The 15,175-nt window shown below is 41.5% G+C and overlaps 1 protein-coding gene across 5 annotated transcripts in view; it reads left to right on the forward strand.

The window, feature by feature from the left end:
• Positions 1-15,175, forward strand: part of ZNF143 (zinc finger protein 143) — a 56,866-nt gene that overhangs the window by 25,830 nt on the left and 15,861 nt on the right. For all 5 annotated transcript variants that reach the window (XM_057316861.1, XM_057316862.1, XM_057316863.1 and 2 more), the window contains exons 8-11: positions 6,138-6,257; positions 7,801-7,876; positions 8,840-8,965; positions 12,137-12,316. In XM_057316861.1, coding sequence (XP_057172844.1) covers positions 6,138-6,257; positions 7,801-7,876; positions 8,840-8,965; positions 12,137-12,316 — 502 coding nt within the window. The remainder of the gene's footprint in view (positions 1-6,137; positions 6,258-7,800; positions 7,877-8,839; positions 8,966-12,136; positions 12,317-15,175) is intronic.

The following is a 15,175-nucleotide window of genomic DNA, read 5'->3' on the forward strand; positions in this document are numbered from 1 at the left end:
GTAATCTTGCCTTACCCATCTCATGAGGTTATGAAAACCAAGTGAGATTTTCACTTGGTTAATATTTTATGTAATGCACGAGAACATAATCTGTAACTGTGTTAAGTATTATACAACATTGTTCTCGCTTTGCATGTTCTCTTAGAATACTAAGACTTTTTTCCATGGTGGCCATTAGTTTATTTTAGCTTCTTTGAAACTAATTTTATTTACATTGGCAATCAGAGTACTTTGGTTTGGTACTTTTCATCCGAACTCTAATAGATGGAAAATACAGAAAGCCAGTCAAGCCAGCTTAGGAAAAAAGATGTATTGTAAGGGCATGGCAGAGCTTATAAGAAGCCAAGAATAAGAACTGCTGGACCACCAGGCTTCGCGGGAACCAGAATTGCAAAGAAGCCAGGACTGGAGGCTGATCTCCTCTTTCTTCCTCCTCCCCTCTTCCATGGCATCTCTGCTCTCTTCTCTGCAGACAGGTGTCCTCTTTGTCTTCATCGAATTTGCATCTAGCTTGTCACAGCCAAGCTTTCTCAGGTTTACCACCCACAACCAACTCAAGATTTTCCTTTATTCCTTAGGTCAGATTCCAGGGAAGGAAAGTTTATGGACTTAGCTTGATTTTTCAGTTGAGCCACATAAGGCATAGGTTACTGGCCCCCCGTATGTATACCGTCTTTTCTGGTTCTCAGGGTCTGTGGCTGGCATGGCAGATTCTCCCAGAACGTGGGTTGGATGATTACCCCCAAACCTGCCTGGATATATAGGCAGTTTCCATGTGGATCAGATCTCATGCATATTTTCTGTACTTTTTTCTAGCTACGTGATCTTGGGCAGATAAACCTTGCTTTTCTAAGCCTGTTCTTTTCATCTCTCAAAGGAAGGTATTTGATCAGTGGTTATTGATCAGGGGCAAACATGAGATTGAGCTACAGAGCTTTTTTAAAAATAAACCATGACTGGGGCGCCTGGATGGCTCAGTCAGTTAAGCCTCCCACTCTTGGTTTTGGCTCAGGTCATGACCCTGAGGGTCATGGGGAGCCTGCTTCCCCTATCCTTTTCCCTCTGCCCCTCCCCCTGCTCACATTTTCCCTCTCTCTCTAAAATAAATAAATAAATCCTTTAAAAAAACACACAAAAAAAAAACCCCACGACTAAGATCAGTTTCCAGAGATGTGATTAGTAGGTCTGAGACAGAACTCAGGATTTTTTCAAAAAATATTTTTAGTAGTTTTTTTTTTTCCAAAGAAGTATAATGAAAAAACCCAAAATGACCAATTATCTTACTATATAGATAGCTGCTGCATACTTTTTTTTTTTAAGATAATCGTGTTTACTTTTAGAAAATCCATTTGTTGTCTTATCTTCAATTTCTTTCATCAGTGTTTTATAGTTTTCAGGGTACAGAGCTTCACCTTCTTGGTTTATTCCTAGGTATTTTGTTCTTTTTGGTACAGTTGTAATGTACCTGTTTTCTTAATTTCTTTTTCTGCTATTTCATTTTTTTTTTTTAAAGATTTTATTTATTTATTCGACAGAGATAGAGACAGCCAACGAGAGAGGGAACACAAGCAGGGGGAGTGGGAGAGGAAGAGCAGGCTCCCAGCAGAGGAGCCTGATGTGGGGCTCGATCCCATAACGCCGGGATCACGCCCTGAGCCGAAGGCAGACGCTTAACCGCTGTGCCACCCAGGCACATGCTATTTCATTATTAGTGTATAGAAACACAACCAATTTCTGTGTATTAATTTTAAATCCTGCTACTTTACCGAATTCATTTACTCTAACAGTTTTTTGGTGGAACCTTTAGGGTTTTCTATGTATAGTATCATGGCGTCTGCAAATAGTAACAGTTTAACTTCTTTCTTCCTAATGTGAAGAATTTCTTTGCTTGTCTGACTGCTGTGGCTGGATGACTTTCTTACATCATACACAAAAATAAATTCAAAATGGATTAAAGACCTAAATGCGAGACCTGAAACCATAAAACTCCTAGAGGAGAAAAAAGGCAGTAATTTCTCTGACATTGGCTATGGCAACATTTTTTGTAGACATGTCTCCTAAGGCAAAGGAAACAAAAACAAAAACTGTTTGGACTACATTAATATAAAAAGCTTTTGCGCAGCAAAGGAAACCATCAGTAAAACAAAAAAGCAACCTACTGAATGGGAGAAGATATTTGCAAATGATATATACAATAAGGGGTTAATATCCAAAATATATTAAAAAAAACTTACACAACACCAGAAAAACAAATAATTGGATTAAAATGGGCAGAGGACCTGAAAATGCTAATTCAAAACGATACGCGTACTCCTGTGTTTATTACAGCATTATATACAATAGCGAAGATATGGAAGCAGCCCAAGTGTCCATTGATAGAAGAATAGATAAATTATGGTATATATAAAATGGAATATTTTGCAGCCTTAAAAACAATGAGATCTTGCCATTTGTGACAACTTGGATGGACGTAGAGGGTATGCCAAGTGAAATAAGTCAGAGAAAGACAAATACCACATGGTTTCACTTATACGTAGAATCTAAGGAACAAAATGATGGTGGCCAGAGGAGAAGGGGTGTGGGGGCATGGGCAGAGTGGGTGAGGGGAGGGGGAGATACAGGCTTCTAAGTATGGCATGAATACATTGAGGGAATGGAAGGCACAGCCCAGGAAGTATAGTCAATGCTATTGTAGTAGTGTTGCGTGGTGACAGGTGTAGTAGTGTTGCGTGGTGACAGGTGGTAGCTATCTGTGGTGAGGGTGGCATAACCTCTAGAGACGTTGAACCACTATGCTGTATACCCAAAACTAATATAACATTGTGTGTCAACTGTACTCAAGTAAAAAAAATTTAAAAAAAAACTTAACCTAATTGTACACTTAAAAAAAAAATCCAAATGTGGGGCGCCTGGGTGGCTCAGCCGTTAAGTGTCTGCCTTTGACTCAGGACCTGATCCCAGGGTCCTGGGATCGAGCCCCGCATCTGGCTCCCTGCTCTGCTGGGAGTCTGCTTCTTCCTCTCCCACTCTGCTTGCTTGTGTTCCCTCTCTCTCTGTCTCTCTCTCTGTCAAATAAATAAATAAAATCTTAAAAAAAAAATCCAAATGGTATAGAGAGCTAAAAATAAAAAGCGAAGGACCACTACCCCATCATAATCATTGCTAGATTATTTGTGGAGGGTTTTTGTTGGTTTGTTTTAAGTAGGCTCAGTGTGGGTCTTGTACTCAAGACCCTGAGATCAAGAGTCATGTGCTCTACCGACTGAGTCAGCCAGGTGCTCCTTAGTTTTTATTTATTTATTTATTTATTTATTTTTAAGATTTATTTATTTATTTGAGAGAGAGAGAGCAAGAGCAGGGGGAGGAGCAGAGGGAGAAGCAGACTCCCTGATGAGCAGGGAGTCTGATGTGGGGCTCAATCCCAGGACCCTGGGATCATGACCTGAGCTGAAGGCAGACACTTAACTGACTGAGCCACCCAGGCATCCCCTTTGTTTTTAAATCTTCCTGAGAGTTCTGATGTGTCCCATGTTCCCTAAAGGTCCCTCTGTTGCCACACTTCTTTGATTAATTCCTTTCTTGAAAGAGAACATACTTTTAAAAATTCTTCAGGTTGCTTGCATTTTATCCTTTCCCAAGAGTATAACTTATTTACATCCTAATATACAAGTTTACACCGTCAAGTAGCAGAAGCTCTGTCTGCCGCGTGCATCAGATCTTAACAGCAAATGGAATTTCAAGTACCGAGCTAGGCAGGAAAATCAAGTTTTCCTCAACCCTGCCGGCTCTCGGCTCTCACTCCGGCTGCAGACGCTCTGCCCCTCAGTTCCCGCCCAGCGACCGCATCCTGAAGCCTGGTGGGTGAATGGCGGGAGCTCTAGAGTGAATCTGCTTCAAATCCGACTTCCTAGCCTTTGACCTGGGGCACGTGATATTACTTCACTACCCTGAGCCTCATTTTTCTTGTTTGTAAATCACAGGAAATATTTAAGTCGTTGGATAGTCACGAAGGACCAACAAGACAGCACATGCAGAGCACCCACCACAATGCGTCGCGTAAACGCACCGGCTCCGCAAACGGTAGTGAACTTCTTCATTACCGAAGTCACTTTGCAGTTCAGTCTTAGGCTCAGCCCTTTATTTACCAGTGGGACTTGCACCCCTCAGAACCCTAGAATTTTTTTTTTTTTAAAGATTTTGTTTATTCATTTGACACAGAGAGAGAGAGCACAAGCAGGGGGAACGGCCGGCAGAGGGAGAAGCAGGCTCCCCGCCGAGCAGGGAGCCCCATTCGGGGCTCGATCCCAGGCCCCTGGGATCATGACCTGAGCTGAAGGCAGACGCTTAACCAACTGAGCCACCCAGGCACCCCGGAACCCTAGAATGTTAAAACATTATCTTCTTGTATGGTGGTTTTCGAACTCTGGTTTTTCGGTGGGGGTGGTCCTAGGGTTTCTTTGAGGTCCCTCAGGGGTGAGCAGAGCTCTGAGCCACCCACACCTGCCTGGGCCGGCAGAGGCAGGAATGCTTTTATCTGTTTTGCACAGTAGAATGCTGTGTAAGATTTCATCTGGCAAAGGAATTTAACTCCTTAAAAAAAGTTTAAAAAAGAAAAATATCACTGATTTAGTACTGTATGTTCTTTGTACAGACAAACAAGCCCTGCTGTCTTGCGCAAGGTCACACAGTGAGTTTATGGCACAGCTAAGGTTCTCTCTTAATTCCCAGAACATACATTAAGCAAAATAGTAATGAAGTCATTTTCTGTAGATGGTTTTAGAAGCTGATTAGTATTTCACTGGTATTAGCTTCTCTATTGCCCTTGAGACATTTCCCTTGCGATAATATATCAGGTTTTTCTTTTGACGAAGACTACGTATGTCCTATACTGATATAACTGATACAACCCCGAAATAGCAGTTCTAGCTTTAGCCTATTCATTTAGCTTTTGAAATTTGGACTCTGTCCACCTTCACCCTTAAAATATCTGCAGAATCATCTATTGCTTTCTGTTCTGTGGTCATTGTCCTAGGCTAGTTTTCGCCACTTCTTCCCTGCATATTCGTGATTACACAGACTTTAGTCTCCTTGCTCTTTTGTCTTTCACCGGTTCACACCACTACCAGAGCTCTCTTCCTAAAACACAAGAGCCGACCTTGGTCAGTCCCTTACTTTAAAAATGCTGGGGTGCCTGGAAGAGCATGTGACTCTTGATCTGGGAGTTGTGAGTTCAGGGCCCACGTTGGGTGTAGGGATGACTTAAAGAAATACAGAAGCAAACGAACCAACTTAAAGAACAGTGTTAACGCCTGCCTTTGCGTTCGCTATCTAGCTGTATCTTCAGAATGGCTTCCACAGCTCTTCCCGAACGTGGCCCTCAGCTTCCCTCTCTTTTTCATGTTACTCTGTCGTACAGAGGTAATACTCTCATGCTAAGCTTCCAGTTCTTCCAGGCACACTTCCATACTTTTGGTCAGACCCTTCCTTCTGTCTGGACTGCTCGCCTCACTCCTTGTTTCTAGCCTTCAAATTTCACTTTGAAACAAGTCTCCCTAACCTACAGCTCTGTCACCCCAGGGCCCACAGAGTAGAAAATCGTTCTTCCATTTTTATGGTATCTTAATTTCTAAAATAGGTGGTCATCTTTAAAAAGCTTCTAAAATCAGGACAGTTGTTTGAAGTCTTGTGGTGTTGAGTCCCAGAAAAATGATGTACTGAATATAAGTACAGACGAACATCATATGCATTGTACTGTCTCCCGCAGGTGACCCCAGGGACATACAGCCCTCTTTTTCATTGCTTTGAAATTGAAAATGCTATATATATATATAGGCATGTCATGGAATACCTGCATACAATGGTGATGCTTCTTGGGTTGGTTTTTCTAGAATGGGAATAGATCTCTGAGCTCTAGCTATGCCCCCTCGTGGGTCTCCTTTTGACTTCTTCCACAGCTGCTGACTTCAGCTATGGGACAGAAATAACCTAACTGGCTCAACGTGATAGAATCTTTGTAACATGATAGTCTGAGTCTGGAATCCCACATTACAGTTTTATCTTTTTTATTCTGAAAACCGTAATTTCATCTACTTTATATCTGTATGAGTAACTTGAATCGTCCTTTTTGTTTCATGTAGATTGTCTTACAAGGACATGCGACAAGAGTAACAGCTAAATCCCAGCAGAGTGGAGAGAAGGCATTTCGATGTGAATACGATGGATGTGGAAAATTATATACAACAGCCCATCATCTTAAGGTATATTTAAAGGAAATGCTCTATCTAGTTACGACAATACCTAGAACATGAAATGCCAACACGATATATGTATAGTGTTCAGACGCCATTGTTTCCCCTCGTGACCAAGACAGAGACACACGTGCACACTGACACACGGGCCATGCAGAAGCCTGTGCAGAGTTTAGAAACTGTCGACTCTTTGAGAGCTTGGACTGTCTTTTCTTCATCTCTGTGTCGCTAACGTCTGGCAAACTACCTGGCACATGGTAGATACTCTGTGTATTTGAATATATTTTTGCCACGTGTGCGATTTATGTAATTTTAGGAGGGTTGTGTGTGTAATCATTCTGTTAACAGCGATTTGCTGAAATCTGGCAGAAGTTGCTGTTCACGTGCCCTGTCTTTCGAATATGTGGGCCGAGTAGTTCGACTGCAGCTACGCACAACCTCCCACGACTCAGTAGCTAACACTTTTTGAATAACTTAGTGTGTCGGGAGGTGGGCATTTAGCCCATTTAGAGTAGCAGCCCCATCACCTATCGGTGTGGAACCTTGACAGTTTACTTGGCGTCCGAGGGCCTCATCTTCCGTATGGTAAAAGCACCTCCCTCCCAGAGTGGTCGTGAGCAGTAAAGGAGCAGGTACGGTATCTGTGCAGTACCGAAAGAATGGCCTGGCACGTGGTAGGGATTCGGTGAATGTTGGCTGCTGTCGTGATTATTTAGTCATTGGCCACGGCAGCCCTCTGCGGTAGATACGGTTATGTCTCGGCTTTACCGAGAGGATTTGAGGCTTAGACAAAGCACGTGCCACCGCCATCCCACTCGTCCACGGTAAAGCCTTGCCTCAGGGCAAGGCCCCTCTCGCAGCAGCCTCCACACTCTTAGCCTTACGCCACGTAGTCTGTCCCTACGCTCCGCTCCTGGCTCTCACCGTGTATATGTTCCGTATGGACACCTTCAACCACTGTAGAAAAATGCAAACCTCCAATACTCCTGTTCTGTATTTAAAAAGAGTACTTCTGCACATACAGCATTTAGGTCTATATTGAGAACTGTTGGGCCGTAGTTTTTGAGAAAAGTTGTCTTTTGTTTTAAAAAAAAACCATACAAACAACAAACTGCAGTTCGCCCTTGAACAACACAGGTTTGAACTGGGCAGGTGGGCGCTTACATGTGAATTTTTTCAATAAATACAGTAGAGTACTGTAAATGTATTTTCTCTTACCATCTTAGTAACAGTTTCTTTTCTGTAGCTTACTGTGTTGTAAGAATACAGTATGCAATACAGATAACATACGAAATAATGTGATAACCAGCTTTTGGCTATTAAGGCTCCTGCTTAATAGCAGGCTATTAGTAGTTTATGTGTTTTGGGGGGTCAAGAAGTTAGACGCTGGTTTTTGACTGCCGAGAGGCAGGGGTCAGCACCCCTACCCCCTCCCCATGTTGTTCAAAGGTCAACTGTAATTCAACAGAGGGAGAAAAATAGGTCTCTGTTGAGAGCGTCTACCTGAGGGATGCCTGAAGGAGATAGAGTCATGCCTGCATTTTAATGACAGGTCCATGAGCGGTCACACACGGGAGACCGGCCTTATCAGTGTGAGCATCTAGGCTGCGGGAAAGCATTTGCAACAGGTAAAAGCATGACTTTTCTTCGTTTCGTGGTTCCACTTAGGGGGCAAGCAGAGACTGGCCACGGGCAGGAACTGATCCCTTGCCTTTGAATTCGTGGATGCGCAGTGACCAGTCTCTCCCCTAACTTTCTCTTGTCCTGCTTGCTCTATTCTCTCTCTCTCTCTCTGTTTCCATTTTTCTCCTCAGGCCTATTTCTGCCTACTGTGTTTGGTGTTTCACTCCACACTCTGCTTTCTTTTAGCAGAAACGTAAAAGCCAAGCATTAGAAGCGGACACAGAATTTAACGTTAGGACAGACCTGAGGGAACCATGGGCAACTGGGACTTAACAGGGGTCGGGGCCAGAATTGGTACCAGGCCTCCTGACGTCCCCCCTGTTCCTCACTTAATGTCTGGATTCCACCTCAAGCTTTTGGGTTATGAGTTGTGAGCATCTAATGAGATTGGGGCACTTTATTTATTTATTTATTTTTTAAAGAGAGAGGGAGGGAGAGACTCTTTTTTTTTTTTAATAGGATTTTTTTTGGTAAGATTTTATTTATTTATTTATTTGACAGAGAGAGAGAGACAGCCAGCGAGAGAGGGAACACAAGCAGGGGGAGTGGGAGAGGGAGAAGCAGGCTCCCAGCAGAGGAGCCTGATGTGGGGCTCGATCCCATAACGCCGGGATCACGCCCTGAGCCGAAGGCAGATGCTTAACAACTGAGCCACTCAGACGTCCCAGATTGGGGCACTTTAAAAAAAGAAACACATACAATCTCTTCCAGACAGATGAAACTATGGAATTTCCACCATGACAGCCCTTAGCTGTCCTATTCTTGTCCATTGTTAAACTTGTTCTGTTGTGTTTGGCTAGTATTATACCATACCCTTGGTGTTTACTGTAGTTTTCAATTGTATAATCTCAATGGGCATGTTTAGAGGGGTCTCATGTAATTAAATTCCTTTTAATTTTTTCTTAAAGGTTATGGATTAAAAAGTCACGTCAGAACTCATACAGGAGAAAAGCCATATCGGTGTTCAGAAGATAATTGTACTAAGTCTTTTAAAACTTCAGGAGATCTACAGAAACATATCAGAACTCATACAGGTATTGGTGTGAACAAATATCATTTTTAGGCCAGGATTTGATTGATTGATTGATTGATTGATTGATTTAAAGCCAGGAATTTTTTTTTTAATTTTATTCATTTATTTGAGAGAGAGCACTGGTACCCATAAGCTGGGGGGAAGGGCAGAGGGAGAGGGTGAGGGACAAGCAGACTAAGCAGACTCCCCGCTGAGCACAGAGACCCATGTGGGGCTGGATCCCAGGACCCCGAGATCATGACCCGAACCGAAGACAGAAGCTTAACTGACTGAGCCACCCAAGAACCCTGAGGCCAGGAATTCTTAATCTGCAGGGAAGGGACTTGGAGAAGGAGTCTGGAAGTTTCAGAGTTAGCTTTACGGGTTTCTCTTAAACTTTTAAAATTCCATGCACCTTGCCATTTACTTCTTTCCAGGATGAAAGCCCATAGTTTTGTTGGATTCTCAAAGGGGTCCATGTCCCAAACAAGATGAGCAATGGTCATAGATCACCAGCCCTCTCAGTTTGCAGGTATTATCTGAGCAACAGGCTTATTTACCTAGGATTGCACATCTACTTAGTAGCCCAGCGGAGACCAGAGCCTGAGGCCCCCAGTTCCTTCTCAGTCCAGCATTGCTTCTCCTGTGTTAAGCCGCTCCTAAAGAGAATGAACCCCTAACAGCCCCACAGAGAGAAAGGCGTGTCACTTCCCTGTGATCATCTCTCATCCCCTTTAAATTTCCTCCTCTCCTTTTCCTAAAGGGTACTTTGTTTTTACCTCCCCTCCCTTTCTTGTACTTAATTATATGTAGAATTGGAATACCAATTACAAAGGTAATTATTTGCTTTGGACGAGAGCTGGAAGAATTTTAGAAACTGTTGATAAGAGATGCTGTTATAAGCTACTGACTAAGCTTATTTATAGCTTAATAATTTAGTTTGAAATCTTACTACAGCTGTTTTAAACATAGTATGATAACTTTGTCCCCAGATACTTGTAAGTATTCTGAAATAGTTTAACAAATTTCCATTGAGGACTTTTCCAGTCATTAAAAGTTAAGCTTATAATTCAGATATGATCGCAGGTAGCCTGTGCTTTACAGTGTTCAGGAACACAGCCGTAGATGTCTGCTATTTCATTCACGGACTCATTTTTATCCATTATTATCTGATGCAAGTGTTTCCAAATTCCTGCAGATTCTATTTGGATTTGCTATATAATGCCAACTTGTTGTATAAAAGTGACGTAAAAAAATAAGAAAGTTACATAAAAAAAAATCTAGTTCCATTAATATTTGGTCAAAACATTGGAATTGTGATTCGTTCGATAATACTCATTTAGCAAACCACATATTCATGCATCAGTTTTTAAGTTGATTATTTTCATTGATAAAATGTTGGATTGAGGAAGGGGGCTTCGGCGGTGTCTATTACAAACACGAGTGATTTCAGTGCAGGAACAAAGCAAGGTGCTACAGAGTCAGAGAAGTAGTATATATAACACCATGGGAATTGCTGGAATGCTGGATTCCTTATCACAGCATGTCAGAGCTGGGAAAATGGTAAGGTCACCTAGATCCAGAGAGAAGGGACTTACGCAAGACAAACTATTTTCCCTAGATTAACATATTGGGAAAAACCTTTCTCTAAAGAAAGGGTCAGAGGTTCCTGCTCCTTTTTAAATGATTTCATACTTGATGCAGAAATCTTTTGGAATGGTTTTTACCAGCAGGTAAATCATAATTTCACTCAGCCAAAAGAAAAATAACAAACTTTTATATATATAGGTAAATATCTATTTATTTACACACATAGAGATTTTTTTTAACCACAAAAGTTGTTTGCTTAATTTGAGCTCATTCTAAGAAAAGGGCACATGGGAATCAAAACCAAAGACTGCTTCCTGCCTAACAGTTTAAAGGCCCTTTGGGTTCTGAGGTTGTATAAGCAAGTATGAAGCAAAGGAGTATAATTGGCAGAATAGACTTTTTTTCATAAGCATAGATTATGAGCATGGTAATTATATTCAGCAAATATATGTGATATGTATTATGTGCTAGACACTAGATATTTTTTCTAAGATTTTATTTGTTAGACAGAGAGAGGGACCACAAGCAGGGGGAGCAGCAGGCAGAGGGAGAATGTGGGACTCGATCCCAGAACCCTGGGATCATGACCTGAGCCAAAGGCAGACACTTAATCAACTGAGCCACCCAGGCGTCCCTAGACACTAGATTTTTAAAAAAACAAAAAAATTTTCAAGGTATTATAGAATAAATTAAGCTAGGAGGTAAGCTTTTGGGGGAGTCTAGGGTCGTTCAGATATAATTATTTTTTTCCAGTTTTATCAATTTTTAATTTTTTATTTTTTATTCAAATATAATTCTTTTTAAAAATTTTTTAAAATTTTAAAAAAGATTTTATGTATTTATTTGTCAGAGGAAGAGAGAGTGAGAGAGAGAGAGAGCAAGAGCACATGCACAAGCAGGGGGAGCGGCAGAGGGAGAAGCTCCGTGCTGAGCAGGGATCCTGATGTGGGACTCGATCCCAGGACCCTGGGATTATGACCTGAGCCAAAGGCAGATGCTTCACCGGCTGATCCAACCAGGCGTCCCTATAATTCTTATTCTTGACTCTATTTTTCTTTTGTATTTCTTTATGATATTTTTTCTCTGCTTCTCTTAGCTTATTTTTAATATGCCCATCTGGACGACTCCATCTTGGAAAGTCATGCAATCAGTGATAAGTTTTGAACAGTATTCAGATTTGGTGTAGAAATTTAAATTTGGAGTAGAAGATGCAATTTTGGAGTAGAAGATGCCTTTTTTGCAGGAAAAAAACCAAAAAACCAAACCCAAAACCCTGACAGGGAAGCCCCGTATGGGAAGGCTAGAGTCTTGAACATGATCCTAGGCAGAATTGAAGGGTAAGACATTTCAATTTTGGGGGCGCCTGGGTGGCTCAGTCAGTTAAGCATCTGCCTTCAGCTGAGGTCATGATCCCAGGGTCCTGGGAGCAAGTCCCACATCAGGCTCCCTGCTCAACCGGGAGCCTGCTTCTCCCTCTCCTCTCCCCCTGCTCATGCTCTCTCTCTCTCTCTCTCAAATAAATAAATAAAATCTTCAGAAAGAATACATTTCAATTTTCTATGTATTTTTGCACCATTGAATTTATTTCTTTTTGTATTTTTAGGAGAAAGGCCCTTTAAATGTCCCTTCGAAGGCTGCGGTCGGTCTTTTACAACATCAAATATCAGAAAGGTGCATATCAGGACACATACAGGAGAAAGACCGTATTACTGCACAGAACCAGGATGTGGGAGGGCATTTGCCAGCGCAACCAATTATAAAAATCACGTGAGGATACACACAGGTAATTGCCTCTGATTTCTTTGTCATCTTTCTTCCATAAACCATTTTCCCGTCATTCCCTTCCTCCTTCTACCACTTGGCATGGTGAAGGGGGATTAAGCAACTTAAAAAAGCCTTCACATTAGCATTTACACATTCACTTATTCAACAGTTACTGAACATCTGTTGTGTGTTCCCCTGCCAGGCATCAGAGATACAGAGACAGATACGGCATTGTCAAGGCCGCTGAACTGGGGAGAGATGGTTAGACCTCTAACTGCTGCGGAGCGCAGAGTATCTCCCATTCCTTGAACAAGATGTTGTGGGAGTAGAGAGGGGAGCCGCCCTCTCTGTGGGAAGGGAGAAGCATTCAGGGAAGGCTTTCCAGGGGAAACTGACTTTTAGACTGAGTCCTAAAGTTTGCTAGGAAGAAGGCCGGGGACGGGTTATTCCTGACAAGGGAAATGTTACGGTTAAAGGCACAAAGGTATGAAAAGCACGATTTATTTGGAGAATACGGCAGGCACAGGGTACATGCAGAAGACTAGTATGAAGTGAGGTTGGAGGGGTAGGCAGGGGACTTGTGTAGGCGCTGTCATGGTAAGGGTGTTTCTTAAACTGGGCTTTGTGGTGTTTGTGGGGCAGAGTGGGAGGGGTGGTCTGTGGCTATAGTCTTTTTTAAAAAACAGCTTTATTAAGATATAATTCATATACTATATAATTCATCTGTTTAAAATTTTGGATTCATTGTGTGCCAACTATACTTCAGTAAAAATGAATAAATTCATTAATTAAAATATATGATTCACTTTTATTTAGTATATTCACAGGGTTGTACAACCATCAGCACGATCCAATTTTAGAGCAATTTCGTTCCACCTAAAAGAAACTCGTATTTATTAGCAGTCTCCTCCCACCCCCACCCCCCAGCCAAAGCAGTCATCATTCTGGCCTTATGGATTTGCCCATTCTGGACATTTCATACACATGGAATCTTGTAACATAGGCTGTTTTTCATCTGGCTTCTTTCACTTAGCATAGTGTTTTGAGGCTCAAGCCATGTCATGGCATGTATCAGTAGTTCTTTCCTTTTAATTACTGAATATATTCCAGTATATACGTGTATCACGTGTCATTTATCCATTCACCAGCGGCTTTCACTGTAGCTGTTATGAATGCTCTGAGCATTCATGTACAAGTTTTTGTGTAGAATTATGTTTCATTTCTCTTGAGGGGTATACTTAAGAGTAGAATTGCCGATTCATATGGTAACTCTGTGTTTAACATTTTGAGGAACTTCCAAACTGTTTTTTCATAGTGGCTGCACCATTTTACAGTCTCTCCAGCAATGTATGAGGGTTCCAATTCTCCACAACACAGCTAACAATTATTGTCTTTTTGAGTGTAGCCATCCTAGCAGGTGTGAAATGGTATCCATCTCATTGTGCTTTTGATCTGCATTTTCCTGCACCCTAAAGATGTTGAGCATCTTTTTCTGTGCTTATTAGCCATACGTAGGTCTTCTTGGGGGAAATGTCTGCTCAGATCCTTTGCCCATTTTTCAAATTTGGTTCTTTTTATCGTTGAATTATAAAAATACTTTATTATATTCTGGATACAAGTCCCTTATCAGAGATATGATTTACAGATATTTTCTCCCATTTTCTGGGTTATCTTTTCACTTTCTCGATGGTACCATTTGCAGTACAAAGGTTTTTAATTTTGGTGCCACACTTTGTGAATGTATTTTTAGTGGTTGGGAAGGGAAAGGCTAATGGGAGGCCAAGGCAGAATGTGCATTAGTTTTTCAAGAAGTTTAATACATTGTCTTGATTACTGGTATTCAGAGTAACTTTGCAATAATTTAAAGTTAAAAGACGTTTTTACAGAATGGAACTTTAGTTGCAGTGTTCTCTGGCTGAGTTCCCCGGATCCCTGAATATCTCTGGAAGTCTTTTCAGGGATCCACAACAGTCCCTCTCATTGAAGAGAGTACATTAACAAATTTGAATGTCACTGTGGGCAGAAAGGAGATCTTAAGAGGATTTAAAGAACGTTTACTTATTTTTTTTTTAAGATTTTATTTATTTGAGAGAGAGTGAGAGAGAGAGAGCACAAGCTGGGAGGAGAGGGAGACGCAGGCTCCCCGTTGAGCAGGGAGCCTGATGCAGGGCTCAATCCCAGGGCCACAGGATCACGACCTGAGCCGAAGGCGGACGCTTAAACAACTGAGCCACCCAGACACCCAAACGTTTGCTTTTTCTTTCTTTCTTTTTTTTTTTAGAAAAAAAATCACTCAGTCCATATTATAGAAAGATATTAAAGGGAAATGAGACCAATGGCAAGGAAACTGAGGGCTGTTAGAATATTAAACTGAGTGAGATAGAGAAGGATACAAATGAAAAGACACTGAAGAGCTATCGGCACAGGACTTGGGGACTAAGTTAGTCACAAGGTGTAAAGAAGAACCTATCAGTCTAGTTTGTGTGATGGGTTAGATGATAATTGTAAAATGGGGGAGAGCAGGTTGGAAAGGGAAGATAACACTGTCAGTTTGGAATCTGTAGGTCTCTGGGTATCCCTCCCCACTTGAACTCTTACCATCTGTATATTTGCTATAATGATTTGCACAATTTTTAGCCAAAATTTATGATACAAACTGAAAACCCACTATAATGAATCTACTTGCGATGCATTTTTCTGTGAAAGAAAAAATTTTTAAGTTGCGTGAGTCTAAGTGAGAGAACATAGGACACACTGAAGTCCTATTTCTGATACAGTCGTATCTTATGCTTACATTGTGTAATATGCATTATTGCCATCATGTTCCCAACTTATTAAGGTGTTCTCTAAGAAAATGGGAAAGCCTGTGAAAACCTAA

This window comes from Ursus arctos, unplaced genomic scaffold (genome assembly GCF_023065955.2).
Source record: "Ursus arctos isolate Adak ecotype North America unplaced genomic scaffold, UrsArc2.0 scaffold_22, whole genome shotgun sequence".
Taxonomy (NCBI): Eukaryota; Metazoa; Chordata; class Mammalia; order Carnivora; family Ursidae; genus Ursus; species Ursus arctos.